At 35.5% G+C, this 15,970-nt stretch overlaps 1 protein-coding gene across 8 annotated transcripts in view; it reads right to left on the reverse strand.

Moving 5' to 3' along the window:
• GIN1 (gypsy retrotransposon integrase 1) overlaps window positions 1-15,970 on the reverse strand; it is a 158,315-nt gene that overhangs the window by 135,019 nt on the left and 7,326 nt on the right. For 7 of the 8 annotated variants that reach the window (XM_063811460.1, XM_063811462.1, XM_063811463.1 and 4 more), the window contains exons 2-6: window positions 11,654-11,799; window positions 9,801-9,994; window positions 7,626-7,931; window positions 677-868; window positions 401-577 (exon numbers count right to left, since the gene is read on the reverse strand). In XM_063811460.1, the coding sequence (XP_063667530.1) occupies window positions 401-577; window positions 677-868; window positions 7,626-7,931; window positions 9,801-9,994; window positions 11,654-11,792 (1,008 nt within the window). In that variant the 5' untranslated portion in view covers window positions 11,793-11,799. The remainder of the gene's footprint in view (window positions 1-400; window positions 578-676; window positions 869-7,625; window positions 7,932-9,800; window positions 9,995-11,653; window positions 11,800-15,970) is intronic. The other variant, XM_063811464.1, reaches the window with a different exon arrangement.

A 15,970-nucleotide genomic window follows, 5' to 3' on the forward strand; every position in this document is an offset into this window, starting at 1 on the left:
ATGGTTACTTGAGATGCTACTAAAAGGTAGGTATGAATTCTATTTAATTCTTAAAACATTTCAAAGTCAGTATTATTAGCCCCTACTTTATATAGAAGGTAAACTAAGATAGGTTAAGTAATTTGCCGAAGTCAAACAACTCAAAAGCAGTTAAGACTACAGATTTGAATCCAGCTCTACTTGATTCCAAAATCCATAGCTTTCTCATTATTGCCTCTCAGCATTTCATAGCTAGTAAACCAACTATTTAATCAAGACAAGAAAAATCTGATAGATAAAAAATTATGGCAAGTAAGTATGCGTGTGTGTGTGCATGCACACATGTATACACTGAAATTTTTAAAATAAATATAACTTTTATAAAGTTTTAGATTACAGTTTTTCTATTGAATAGAATCACCTGGCCCAGTGAAGTTGTCTTATTCTCCATTATTTTATCAGCTTCTTTAATTGCATCTAGAATTTTGGCAAACATACTTGTATTATCACCATCCACTTCATGAAGACTATCTGAAGTCTCAGGCATATAAGGATTTCGACTAAACATTTGAAAATATGGTGTATTTTTAGTAGGTTCCTATTTTAAAGAAAATAAACGTCAATTTTGTAATAAAACATTTATCTGGCCAAGAAATAGTCATAACTCAGAAGTACAGAATTATAAAAAGGCACATACCAAGTGAGTTACATTGAAGGCAAATGAAACAGCTGATAGGTGATCATCCCAATTGTTTGGGTGGTCAGCACAGTGTTTGGAGAGAAATGCTTTGATTGTGTTAGGTGTACTTTCCGTTGGGTTAACAGTTCCAGAGGTGTGAGAAATTACAATTTGCTTTATGCCAAACAATCTGTACAGTTCAATATTGATCTGAAAAATATATAAAACAAAGGTGGCTTTTTAAAATTTGTGTTTTATTTTTCCATTGACTTAAAAAAAAGCTTCAAAAGAATTAGAATCTTGCCTTTTATTTATCTATTTTTTTTTTGAGATGGAGTCTCGCTCAGTCACCCAGGCTGGAGTGCAGTGGCAAAATCTCGGCTCACTGCAACCTCCGCCTCCCAGGTTCAAGCAATTCTTCTGCCTCAGCCTCCTGAGTAGCTGGGACTACAGGTGTGCGCCACCACACCCGGCTAATTTTCGTATTTCTAGTAGAGACGGGGTCTCACCATATTGGCCAGGCTAGTCTTGAACTCCTGACCTTGTGATCCACCTGCCTCGGCCTCCCAAAGTGCTGGGATTACAGGCGTGAGCCACTGCGCCTGGCTGAATCTTGCTTTTTTATTGACCATAACATTCTATATGAACACATACATAAAATATGTAAAATTTTATGTATAAAATAGTGATTGCCATTTATTGAGTCTTTACTACACACTGGTCCCATCACACTAGACACTTTATTGTCATTAAACCTTACAACAAGTTTTTGAGGTATTATTAATTTCATTTTAAAGGTAAGATACTGAAGCTTTGAGAGATTAAGTGCCTTGCCAAATACACACATACAACAAGGAAATGGAAGAACAGAACTTAATGCTAACTTTGAGTTTAATTTTTTTCTTTTTTTTGGTGGGGGGCGGTGGGAGACAGGGTCTTGTTCTGTCGCACAGGCTGGAGGGCAGCCTGCACTACCTGGGTTCAAGCGATCCTCTCACCTCAGCCTGCCTAGCAGCTTGGACTACAGGCATGTGTCACCATGCCCACCTAATTTTTAAATATTTTGTACAGATGGAGTTTCACCATGTTGCCCAGGCTGGTCTCAAACTCCTGGACTCAAGCAATCCATGCACCTCAGTCTTTCAAAGTTTTGAGATTACAGGCATGAGCCACTGTACCCGGCCCTCAAGTAACTTTTTAATTCAGTAGACAGTGTCTCAAAAACAACCCACTAGGTCATAAGTTAATGTTTAAAAAGCATGTAAAACAGTTATTGGCAATAAGCATTTTATAACTTTTAACTTATAACTACTATTATTGGTGTTACTATATTATGTGTAGCACTTAAAACAAAATGAGTTTACAAAACTTGTAACAGTAAACCCATTAAATATAAAATAATATTTTTTTCCTATCTCACCTTTCAGACTTTTTTTTTCCTTATTATTTTTAGTTGAGTAAACCTTTGGCTCATAAATTTGTCTTTTTAAAAAAGAATATTTCAGACGAGTAGTATCAGAATAACTAAATAGGCAAAGTTAATACAAGAGGGGAAAGCAACAAAAAGAAAACTACATTTCCCAAACTCCCTTGCAGGTAGGGGTGGTCATGTGACATAATTCTAATCAAAAAGTTGTAAGTAAAAGTTGTTAGGCAAACTCAGCTGGTACTAGCTTTGTTTGCCCAACACTCTCTCCCTTCTTTCTGACTGAAATGTAGGCATTGTGGCATGTGCTCCAGCAGCCATGTTGTGAATACAATAGGAGTGACTCTCAATCACTCCCAATATATATTGGGATAATATATATACAATATATATTAATATATTGAGATAGGGAAAGGAAGTCTGTTACTTGGATTGAATACACTTCCTAGCTGATATACATACTAATTCAGGGTGACTATTTTTAATTCAAAAGTAATTAGAAAGAAATCCCAAAGAATAGGTGTCATTTGGGTCAGCTTCAATCTGAGTCTTGATTAATGGTTTTAAATGACCCTTGAAAAAGGCTTTAACTTCTTTGTTTCAAAAGCTTGCCTAGGAATGATCCAGGGAATCCATTTGTGAAATGGTATCTTGACATCCTTACTCTATCAGCCCCCCAACCATCAAACCAGATATTCCGTCAGTTCTTACAATTTTAGTTTTCTGTAAGACATTTAAAAAAATTAATTTTCCTACTGAATATGTTTGTTCTCTTTCCTTCAGAGGTTTACAAAAAGTTCTTTGCGCATTTTATTGGAACAATTTAGCAAATACTCTAAGCTAAGCCATTAGAAACATCTGTATTTTTATTCAACTATACAATAAACCTCCCACATTGTGTATTATGTTATAATATTTAGCAGTGTTTTCTGCATCAGTATTTGCTGACAAAAGAGTTCATTTTGTACTGTCATCGTTATGCTTTCTGTGTAATAGTGAAGCCATTTTAATCACAGCAAAAAGAACAAGTTTTCCCAATCATATGTCGCTTTTTTGGTTTTTTGTTTAAGCAATCTCACAAAATAGGCCTGCAAATATTTATTGTTACCCTTTATTTTTTATTTTTTAGAGACAGGGTCTCAGTCTGTTACCCAGGCTAGAGTGCATGATCTTGGCTCACTGCAATCTCAACCTCCTGGGCTCAAGCGATCTTCCCATCTCAGCCTCCCAAGTAGCTGGACTACAGGTGTGCCCTACCACTCCTGGCTGATTGTTGCATTTTTTGTAGAGATGGCATTTCACCATGTTGCTTAGGCTAGTCTCGAACTCCTAGGCTCAAGCAATCTGGCTGGTAGGATTACAACAGGCATGAGCCACTGAGCACAGCCTATTATTATTATTATTATTATTATTTTGAGACAGGGTCTCACTGTTGCCCAAACTGGAATGCAGTGGTGCAATCATAGCTCACTACAGCCTTCACCTCCTGGGCTTAAGCAATCCTTACACGTTAGCCTCCTGAGTTGCTGGGACTATGAGTGTGCAACACCACGTCCAGTTAATTAAAAAAAATTTTTTTTTTGTAGAGATGGAGTCTTGTTGTATTGCATGGGCTGGTCTTGAACTCCTGGTCTCAAGTTATCCTCTCACCTCAGCCTCCCAAAAAGCTGAGGTATGAGCCACCATGCTTGGCCCTACTGTTACCTTTAGAAAAATTTTCAAAGTCCTGGTTTGGTTACCAAATGACTTTAAACACGACTGGAAAAACTGCTAGCTAATCATAATGGCTTCATATTATCATTAGCAAATACCTTGAAACATTATATGCACTTAGGGTAAGGCTCTCCATCAATAAAAGTGGAAGTGAACTGATATTTCAAAGAGTATTCTTGATAATTTTGAATTTTGATGCCTAATTTCCTATCAGATCTGATAACTATAGTCTCCCTTTACCTTCAGAGAATATGTTTCAAGGCCCCTAGTGAATGTTTGATACTGCAGGTAGTACCTAACCCTATTTATACTATGTTTTCCCCTATACATACATACCTATGATAGAGATTAATTTTTAAATTAGGCACAGTAAGAGGTTAACAACTAAAAATAAAATAGGACGATTAACAATATGCCAACATCACTACTCTTGCACTTTGGGGCCATTCTTAAGTAAAATAAGGGTAACTTGGATACACACTACTAACCACTACATTTGATCTGATAACCAAGATAGCTACGAAGTGACTAATGATGGGGCGAGAGTAGCATATACAATGAAGATATGCTAGACAAAGAGATGATTCACGTCCCAGTTGGACAGAGCAGGACAGCATGAGATTTTATCACTATACGCAGAATGGTGTGCAATTAAAAAACTTTTAAATCATTTATTTCTGAAATTTTGTATTTAATATGTTTGGACTGCAGTTGACTACAGGAACTGAAACCTCAGAAAGTAAAACTGCAGATAAATGGGGACTATTGTAGTTAATATTTGTATTCATCTCATTGATGTGTCTAACAAAGAGCTGGAAGTTAAATAGACGTGCCAGCGCTATCACTTTCTTGTGGTTGATGATGGGTGTTTGCCTTTTAGTATTATCTGCTTTCACTGCAAAAATCTAAGCTCCCTGGCCATTTTGTGAGTAGTGTGGTGAATGCTAGATGATATCCATACTTTCATTCAACTGCTGAAAGCAAAAGTATGAGTGAGGAAACATGTGGATTCTCACTTTTCTTTCAGGATACCTTCACATAGCATGTGTGACATACATGTCTTGTTGATTGAGTCAGAATGCTATTATCAATCGTATACATTATTAATAAAGCTTCATTTCTTATTTTTGGGATTTAAAAAATATAAATAGAAGTTCCAATAGCCTTCCCCCAAACTGGATGGCCTTTACGTACTCCATTGCACAGACCACTGCTATGTCAATCAAGGCAGGCAAGACTACCTTGCCTTCATTTACAAAATTATCTTGCTTCATTTGCAAGATTGGCTTTTATATGCTGATTACTTTATCACATAAATCTCCTATTATTATGCAGCCAAATTTAATGTTTTTCCATTGAAGTTTATACCACTGTTCCTAGGTTTAGAATGTGACCTCCATTTCTAGAGATTAAATGTCAAATATATTTTTTTCTGTTTCTACTTTAAAAATTAAAATTCTTTTAATTTACCTGAAAATACTTTTGGTATTGGATTCTAAAATCATATTACAGATATAATTTTAAACAATTAGCAAATTGTTACCTGTTAATTAATTACATGATCCTCCTCTACTAGACACATTTGTGACACTAGCTTTATCATTTAAACCATTGTTACCAAACTTTGTGCCAAGTTGCCCCCTTAACATCTGTTTGACACCATGAAAACTACCAGTTTAAGGTAGTTCAGTTTCAACATTAGATCAGGTTACAATTCGTTTGATGACATCATATCTTTACAGAACTGTTTTCTTCATCGAATGCTGTGATAAAAAGCAGTTACTATGTAAAAATCAGTGTGAAACAGGAAATGAGGGTGGCAGTGTACAATATGATCCCAAGGTCTGAGAAGTTAAGCAGTGGTCAACAGGTACACATTACCCATTAGCAAGTAATTATGGTTAAGAATGAAATGAAAGGGCTGGGTGCGGTAGCTCACGCCAGTAATTCCAGCACTCTGGGAGGTCGAGGCAGGTGGATCATGTGAGTTCAGGAGTTCAAAACCAGCCTGGGAAACATGGTGAAACCTGTCTCTAAAAGAAAAAAGGTACAAAAATTAGCCAGAAGGCTAAGGTGGGGGTATCACTTGAGCCTGGAAAATGGAGGTTGCAGTGAGCCAAGACGGTGCCACAGCACTCCAGGCTGGGTGACAGAATGAGACCCCGTCTCAAAAAAAAAGAAAAGAATGGAACAAAAATATATTTTCTTTCAATTTATGAGTATTTTAAATTGCTACTAAGTGTTTAGAACATAAATACTTATTAAGTTGTTTGGATGGACCTGTGAAGAAAAGAGTTAACCTGACAGTTAATTTTAACATATTAACAAAGCAGATCTGTGACTGCTATTCTTTGAAAGGCATGCTTACAAGGTTGGACCTTGGCTAATGTCTAGGAGCTTAGATTTTGGTTATAAGACCAAACACAATCTTTCCTTCTGAGAGTCTGGAATTTTGTACATGCCAGGTAGAAGGTGCTTATGTGACCAGCCCCCAATAAAAACCCTAGGCACTGAGCCTCTAGTGAGCTTCCTTATGTTGTCACAACTCTGCTAAAGGAATTAAACACGTCCTGTGTAACTCCACTGGGGAAGGAGATCTTGGAAACTTGTACCTGGTTCTCCCAATGTGTCTTTTCTCTTTGCTGAATAAATCTTAGCCATGAGTATGACTATATGCTGAGTCCTCCTAGAGAATTATGGAAACTGGGAATAATCCTGGGGTGCCATGGCACATGTCCTATCTACTAGTTAATACATATAACTTTAGGTATTTCTTTTGGACTGAGCCATCAAAGATGCTTTCAACCAAGTCTGGCTATCTCTGATTTTTCTTAAACATATACCCTGTCAATTACAAAAAGTTTTAACATATGTCTTAAGTCTAGCAGTTGTTGTATTTCTTATAAAAAGTTTTCATATATATTCTCCCCTGCTTATCCTTTCAGGTTAATTTTAACTGGGAAAAGGTCAGGGCAAGGGAGAAAGTACCTTTCAATATTGACTATTCTTATTCATGAAGAAAATGTATTCTTCCATTTATTTAAGTCTCCCTTTACCTGTCAATCATAGTGGTATTATTATTATTGTTATTTTTTGGGACAAGGTCTCACTCTGTTGCCCAGATTGAAGTGCAGTGGCACAATCTCAGTTCATTGTAACCTCCGCCTCCCGGGCTCAAGTGATCCTCCTATCTCAACCTCCCGAGTAGCTGGGACCACAGGTGCGTGCCACCACACCTGGCTAATTTTTTTTTCTTTTTGAGATGGAGTCTCGCTCTGTCGCTCAGGCTGGAGTGCAGTGGTGCAATCTTGGCTCACTGCAACCTCTACCTCCCAGGTTCAAGTGATTCTCCTGCCACAGCCTCCCGAGTAGCTGTGATTACAGGCGCCCACCACCATGCCCAGTTAATTTTTGTATTTTTTGTAGAGATGGAGTTTCGCCCTATTGCCCAGGTGGTCTTGAACTCCTGAGCTCAAGTGATCCACCCACCTCAGCCTCCTAAACTGTTGGGATTATAGGCATGATCCAGGCCCAACCAATCATGGGTTTTTAATCTAGAAGTAAATAAAGATTATTTGGTCCAACCTCCTCATTTTAATTTGAGGATATCTGAAGATAGGTTTACAATAACCCACAGTAAGTATTAAAATCCTAATCTCCTAATTTCTAGTACAACTATCCTTGTAGTATTTAATATCATACCTCTATACCTACAGAAATTTATCTGAATTTATTAAGCACTCTGTAATATAATGCAGAGGGCACTGGTTCTGGACACTGAAAAGAAGTAAGATATGCTCCCAGACCTAAGTAGTTTATTTGTCTTACCTGTTGAATGAATTCATCTCTTTGGTCCATTATTATTTTCTGAGGAGGTCCATATAAGAAAAATATATTGATAATAGCTTTAGAAACTTCTGATGCTGAAACATCACATAGAGGCAAAATCACAATCCATTTGGTGAACAAATCTGTCATGATTATAGCATATACATGACTTCTGTTGCTTGTATGAAAAGGCCCCATCAGATCAACAGTAACTAAACTCCATGGATTTTCCACCTTGAGAAGGTGCTGTTTCGGTGCTACAATAACTGTATTTTTTGCCACTTGGCAATGCTGACAAGCATATACCTACAACAGGCACACAATAAAGAAAACACATACAAATGTTAACACTCAACACAATATAAAAGCAGTCTTATAAATCTGAATTTTAAAATGGTTAATAGGTACACTTTGTGTTTTGAAGGAGAAACTTCTGGACTGAGAATCACTGGATTAAACCTATTTAGAATAACAAACAAATAAAACAACAACAAACAACTGTAGTAGCCACTACAGCTGACCCTCAAACAACATGGGTTTGGACTGTGAAGGTCAGCTTATACATGGCTTTTTTTTTTTTAACTAAACACAAATAAAAAGTACTGTATTGATAGGGAGGGATGAGAAACTCAAGTATACAGAAAGCTGACTTCTTGTATATGTGAGTTTCACAGGGCTGACTGCAGGACTTTGGTATGAGTAGATTTGGTGACAGGAGTGTGGTGCTGGAACCAATCCCTTGCATATACTGAGGGAAGACTATACTACCAAATGACCATCTTATTGGGTCTTATTCACATGGAACATAAATCTGGTTCACATTCAATAAATATTTATTAAATACTTAAAAAGATCTTAAGTTTCCTATTAAATCAGTATGTAAATTTACAATAATTTCTATATACATAAAGTGTTTCCTTCTAAAGTTATCACGTTAAGAAGCTTATTCATTAATCTATTCCAACCATATTTATTGAAATATAATTTCATTCATATAAAATGTATAGATGGAGCAATTTCTCTCAATCGTGGGAAAAGAATAAACATAAACAAAACCCATGCTGTCCTGCAGCTTTATTTGAGTGAGGTGAGACAAGATCAACTGATCAATTTATGGATGGGTGCCATTTCTCAATGTATCTCTGGAATTCCACTCTAGAAACTACTTTCAAACTAGCTTCTGAAGAAAAATTTAAAAGCCATTTAATCCCATTATAGTCACAGTTACTTTTGATCAGAATTTTCACTTTCCAATTTAAACTTATTTGTTGGATTTTATCACAAATAACTTCTGATTATTTCCAAAAATCATATTCATTCTCCAGTGATAACAATTTGACAAAGATTTCACTGAATGTTTGTAAAAAATGCACAGCAGGAAAAATATATAAATTATGAAGGTCTTTGGAATACCTGAATAGACCCACAAACTGATAACTCACAAATTATACTTATGAAATTTTGGTTTAATTCTTTATGCTTGAAATGCCACTCTTTTTGATGCACTACTACAATTATTAAGGAGATCTCACAGATATACCAAGGAATTCCTACCATTTGACATACAGTACACTGGAAAGAGTAGAATCAGCTGACTTCCAGCAAGAACCCCAAAATTCCTATAGGTGAATTTTCTACTAGAAGTTGAAGGTCCCAATGGGTCATAAAGTTACAAAACTCAGACTTATTTCATTATCCTCAAAATTGGATTTTGGTTATATTTGGTTTTGGGTTTCTGTCATGTATGACATTCTACCTCAAAATGGAACAGGCACAAAAGATGAGAGCACATACTGGGCTTGACTTACTATGAACATATTCTCCCCTTAAGAAAACCTTGTATGACTGCCATTGAAGAAGTAATGATTTAGTCAAATGAATTCCAGCTCCATTTAAATTCTGCCTACACAAAAAAGTTCAATGATACAAATCTGATTTTTTAAATAATCTCTTATTTAAATATGGTATTTTCAAGTGTTTAAATAATGCTTCTTTCCTGTTCAAATTATACTTAAGTGATTTAAAATAACTGTGAAGGGAAATACAACTCCCTTTAAGTGATTGCCAAAAATACTTAATGAGAGGTGATACCCAGAATAAATCTGCAGAAATAATAAATTTTAAGTATCTATCAGAAAGACATTATTCATAATACTCTAAATACATAAGCCATACCCACTGTTTGACATCATTGGTCACAGATGTCCAATAATAATTGGATTCTACCAGAGTGAGGGTCCTGGATATACCATGATGAGCTCCACTGTCATTTTCATGGCATTCTCTTAAGACTTTCTTTTTTTCCTCTTCTGAAACAATTACCAAACGATTTTGTTTTCTGTCTTTTCCAACATAAAACAGCTTTTTTTCTGGAATAAATGATACCAAAAGATAGAATTGCAATTTTTAGAGATCTACGTAGTTTTAAGAGAATCATAGCCTTCTCTTTAAACCATGAAGGTTTTTGTTTTGTTTTGTAAAATCTTACTGCATTTAAAACAGAATATTTATTTTTAATGATGCTACAACACAAAGGTTCTTAGCTGTTACACTTACTAGATACTTAGGAAGGGCAGTAGCTGCTATAATTCTGTAGCTATCAATATAAGTAGAGCAAGCTTGTTCACCAAAGCACGTAATAAGTACGGAAATATGAAATTATCTCTCTATGGGAGTACTCAAAGTAGGAAGATTTTGCAGGCACCTCCTAAAAATGGCGTAGATTAGCAAATAAATTATGTACAGAAAAACAACTTCCTGGAACAGAATTTTCTAAAATAATGTTTTATCATCCCTGTATTTTTGCAAGCAAACAGCTCTCTCAGCTTCTTCTATATTTGAGAAGGTAGGGATGGTGAAGCGGGCAAGCGGAAAAAACTTTAATCCTCAAGACAATTCTCTGTTTCCTTAGGAGAACACCTGAGAAGAATCTGCAGCTAGGAAGTAACCAGGGTATGAAGCGAATCACCATCTACCTTTCCAATGTGAATGGGCTAGCGATTCAAACTCCAAAATGCACCATTCAGCTACTAATACGAGTAAGCCGACTGATGAGTGGAACATTCCTTATTTTTTAGAATTAGAAGATAAGCAACCTAAGAGCAGGAACCTTATCTATGTTATTCATCAATGTATCTCCAAGGCTTAGAATGTGACTGGCACATAGCAGAAACCCAGTTAACATTTGTTACATAAATTATCAAATATATGAATGAAAGAATCCTCACTTTAGTTTAAGAGGTAATAGGTCTGCCTAATCTTAAGTATAAGGGAGTTATTGGTAGGGATATACACAGGGAGATGCAAGCAGACATTTATTTATTATCCTAGAGTTTTATTAACCTGTTTTGGGGTAAGCCTAAGAGGCAAAATTCCCATTTGTAACACAAACATTCATTCAATTATCTGGTGAGTACTTGTTGTTTATCTCATCCCAAACTTCTCTTCCCCTTTATAAGGGGAAAAAGAGGCAAAAACTATCATGACCTTCCAAGATAAATATCCCACTGCCTTTCAAATATTTAATCTATTCAGGAAGATCCAAGGGTCCTAAAATGAATGTGATCCTGAGAGTATTTAATGGCAGTGGTGGGGTTCAAGGGGACATGATCACAGAAATATAGTTAATTCCTTCCAGTTTTCATTTTAGTAAACAAACCAGTTAACTTTGTCAACATTTTCATATTAAGCATCAAAAAAGTTCCTCATTGAAATTGGCATCAGTGCTGGAAAGTGCACCATTAGAGACCACGAGAGGGTAAAAGCAGAAGTTGTTAATTTAGAAAAATGTTTTGTTTTCTTTCATGGTATCATATTCTGTCTATAATTTAAACCACCCTTTTCATGCTTATTGGCCTTCAGTTAGCTTGAGTGTAATTTTTATTTTGCTTTTGATTGAGTGGCATCATCAATTCAACTGGTAATTGTTTAGCAACAACCAACTACTACAGAAATTCCCAAACTTCCACAAGGAAGAATGTGGGGAAGAATCTACAACTCAATAATCAAAATTTGAACATTAATTTTACCTTTGAAGACAAATTTTTTTGCTGCTCTTCTTATGCCACTTCTCTCACTTGGCAGTGTAGTTGGATGATATTCACCAGTTCGTTTGTAATATGCAATCTGTTTAAGATGAAGGTCACCATTTTTTCCACTACGGACCATTGTGAACCTAGGTAAAAGGTATTTAAAAAGATAACTTAAATTTTAAGCTAACTGAATTGCTATTTCAGTTAAGACTTCTGTCATATTTCTATTTACATATGAACCGAGAATTCCCAGAATTTATTTGTGAGGGAGATAATTGCAGTACAGGAAAGGAACAGTGATGTATATGAACAAAAATACTCAAATGCTATTTTTGATATACCCCATGACAAATTATCTTGTCTCTTTCCATTTGATAAGAAATGCTGAAAATTTTCCACATACTGAGAAAAAAGGAAATGAACCAGTACATTTCAAAAAGTTTTGCTTAAAATTTCATTGCTATCAACTGAAATGTTACATTCACAGGATGGTAACACAGGAGGATCCTGTCAAGTGACATTTAAATAAATAAGTTATAAGAGAAGAAATATAGCTTTATATTATTTCTAAATATATTCATGGTTATTTCTTCTTCTTGTCACCTCAGCCCTAAGGTGGTAACTATTTTTGCTTTTGCTAGTCTCCAGGTGCCATGTTGTTTACTTTGCTACTGTCTGTCTATAGAAAGGAGCTCCATTAAATTTTCTTTAAAATCCCACCAGAATGTCTTCTGTTTCCTGCTAGGATTCTGACATAAATCTTACAATTTTGAAATTACATTTAAAAAAAGATGTTTACTGACCACTGGAAGATCTAGGGATGAGACTAAGAGGATTTACTGGAAAGAGAATGCTGGAACAAAGCAGAACAGACTGTGCCTATTGCCATGGCTTAAACAGCTTATCAATTCACTTTCCCTATGACACAGCTCTTTGCAAATGTAAAACCGTCTTTCTGATCTACTTTTAACTTCCAGAGAGAGTAACAGTACATTTCTTACCTTAGGTTAACATAAAGTATATGTCAATTTAAAAGAAAAGGTTCTGAAATGTTAACACAGTCCCATCATAGCCTAAAAAACAGGTTAATTATCTTTATAAAGTATTATAAGACAATCAGTTTGTTCTAAGTTTAATTCACTTCCAATTGATTATTAAATACATGATTTTTTTCATCTTCTAATAGATGGCTGTATCCCAAACCAAACAAATGCAGCCTATCACAGTTTCTAAATCATCTCAAAGATGAATGGATGAGATTTAAGACTTTTTATACAAATAAAGTAAATAAGACAAGCCAATTGGCATAAGGACAGACAAATACATCACTGTAATTGAACAAGGAGTACAGAATTACATCCACACATGTAAAGTCAATACGTTTACAATGAAGATATCAACACAATGAGGAAAGAGGTGGTCTTTTCAATAAATAATGTTGGACAATTAGATAACTGTATTAGGGGAAAAAATGAACCTTAACTACCTACCTCACATCTTACACAAAAATTAATTCCAGATAAATCATAAACTTAAATGTGAAAGATAAATAACAATGATTCTGGAAGAAAACATAGGAAAAGATCTTTCAAATCTTAGGCTAAGCAAAGATTTCTTAAATAAGACACAAAAAAAACCCACTATCCTTAAAAGAAAAAAAAATTAACAATAGGGCTTTATCAAAGTAAAAATGTGTATTCATGAAAGACACCATTAAGAAAGTGAAAACATAGGACATGCATTGGGAGAAGATATCTTTAATACATATATCTAACAAAGGACTCAGACCCAGTGTATGCAAGGAACTTCTAAAAATCAAAAAGAAAAGGACAAAAACCCAATTCAAAAAATGGGGGGAAATTTCTACACAGCACTTCATAAAAGAGAATATCCAATGGTCAATAAGCACGTGAAAATGTGCTCAACATCATTATTTCACAGGGCAATGCAAATAAAACCACGATGACTTAGAATTACACACTACTGAACAGGCTAAAATTAAAAACCAAAGACAACACCAAGTGTTGGTGAAGACAGGCAGCAACTGGAACTCTCATACATTGTGGGAGGATAAAATGTTGCAACCACCTAGGAAAACTGAGTTTCTTCTAAAGCTGAGCACAAATTTACCCTAAAGGTTTGGCAATTCTAATTTTATATTCCAGTGAAATTAGTCTATGACTATCAAAATATGTGTACAAAAATGTTCATAGATATTTTATAGTCATAATAGCCACTAAATGGAAACAGTAAAGGTATCAAGAAGTTTTACCATGCGTATACTCTGTTCTGGTCCTGTAGCCACTTCTATTGTTACCAAGTTTCATGTCGCTCCAGGTCAGTGCTTTTCAAACCATCTGTGGTGAAACACTAGTGGCACCCTACTGCCCTCCAATCTGCCACATAAGACCTCCTGATGCCTTTACTTTCCATGTCATCCTCACTACACTCTCTCCTCTGCCAGGACTCCATGGCAAACTTTTACTTCCTAATCAATTTTCAATTCATGAAGCCTTGTGTCGTTTCAAGTTGGGAATATAGAACCTGTTTGTCTACCCATCCATTTGCCTGCCTATCATTCTAGCTCTGCATTAATCGTCCTCAACTCTTAAAAAAAAAAAGGAAACCAAAATCATTTTTTCTTTGTGTCCTCTATTTTCATCTCTATACTACAATGATAACGCATTCTTTCAAGTCTAAGGGACAGAAACCTGTCCCTTCTCAGTTTAGATGAAATCAATATATAGACTATACACACTGTAAAATTAATAATATACTACATATAACCTCCTGTTATAGTTTTCCCTTAATAGTTTTTGGAACTATCAATGTCACAAATCATCTAAGCAATCTAAAGGAAAATCTAGAAATATCCCATACTAGCCAGTTGGGAGGATGGTATCTGTAGGAAGACGAGGTTTATAAAAGGAAGATAAAAATTGTGTATTTCCTCCCTTTTAGAGACCAGTAAAGGTTGCAAAAACTCCTGAAGGACCTTAAAAAGAAAAGGGGAGGAGCTTTTTCAGGCCTGTAAAAGCCCACAGAAGGAAAAGACCAAACTCTCACACCTTAGAGGAAGTACAGGCCCCAAAACACAGAGGGATGTGGGTAACCAGAACTGGTAGAAAACAAACCAGCCATTGGAAAAAAAATGTGAGTCTGCATAATCCACAGTAGCTTCCGTATTTTGCTTTTATATTTAAAAACCTCTTGGTTCCAAGTTCCTACCATCTCTTGTCTTCCTTCCCCTACCCATTTACCTCCTGGAGAGACCAGAAAATTTTTCTATCTAATGTAAGATGAAGTCTTCAGTATATTAAGTTAATGTGCCATTAGGACACTGTTGGTTTTCCTATTTATAATAAATATACAAAAACTTCTCAGAAAAGGTCTATTTACTGAAATTAACTTCTCTGCTTTGAAATCTTTAACTTTTGAATAATTGAAAGTAGATCGAAATAGAGAAATTTGCTCTCCTCAGAGTAAACCTATAGTACAAAGGGACAAGGAGAAAAGGAAAGCACTATAAAAATCTTTGGAGACTGAGCTCTTTAAGGTTTTTGGTTTGTTTTTTTCTCATCAAAGTAGTGGGAGAAGACTAACATATATCTATGTTAGGGAGAGGGACATAAACATCATTGGGAGAAGACATAAAAACCATCTATTTCCTACAGATTTTCATATTTCACAAATGCTTTCACAAGTGTATTATTTTCATTTTTATATGGGTGAGTTGTCTTGGCTCAACAACAGAACTAAGACTTAAAGGTGTAGTTATTTGTTTGACATAGTCACCTTGAAACTTTAATTTAGACTATCCCTAGCATATTTTTATCTTACAAATGATTTACTTGACAGAGTGGACACCATGAGACTGCCTCTGGGCATTATCTTCCACTTAGTGGCTAAGGTCTAGACTATTTAGCCTACCCTCTACAACCTGGCAGAACATAATACAGCTTCTTCTCTCACTACTTTCCTTTCTATACCCATGGCCATATCCCCAACCATTCTCTATACCTTGGTTTACATCATTTTCCCCTAAATGGTATATCCTTCCACCTGATTAAGCCTTACCCATCTTTCAAAATCAAGCTCTAGCATCTCAATGAAGCAAATGTTCCATGATCTCTGAATCTAAAGTGATCTTGACCTCTCCTAATCTTCTTTGTGCCTACTGTAGAACTTCCATGCTTTACCCTTTTTAATAGTTTTTTGCCTGTTCATCCATATAACCTTGAATTTGCTCATTCAGTTACTGAGCTCTTAAACCCTTATATATACTAGATGATACTAATACAAAGTTAAATAAAA

This window comes from Pan troglodytes, chromosome 4, assembly GCF_028858775.2.
Source record: "Pan troglodytes isolate AG18354 chromosome 4, NHGRI_mPanTro3-v2.0_pri, whole genome shotgun sequence".
In the NCBI taxonomy this organism is placed as follows: domain Eukaryota; kingdom Metazoa; phylum Chordata; class Mammalia; order Primates; family Hominidae; genus Pan; species Pan troglodytes.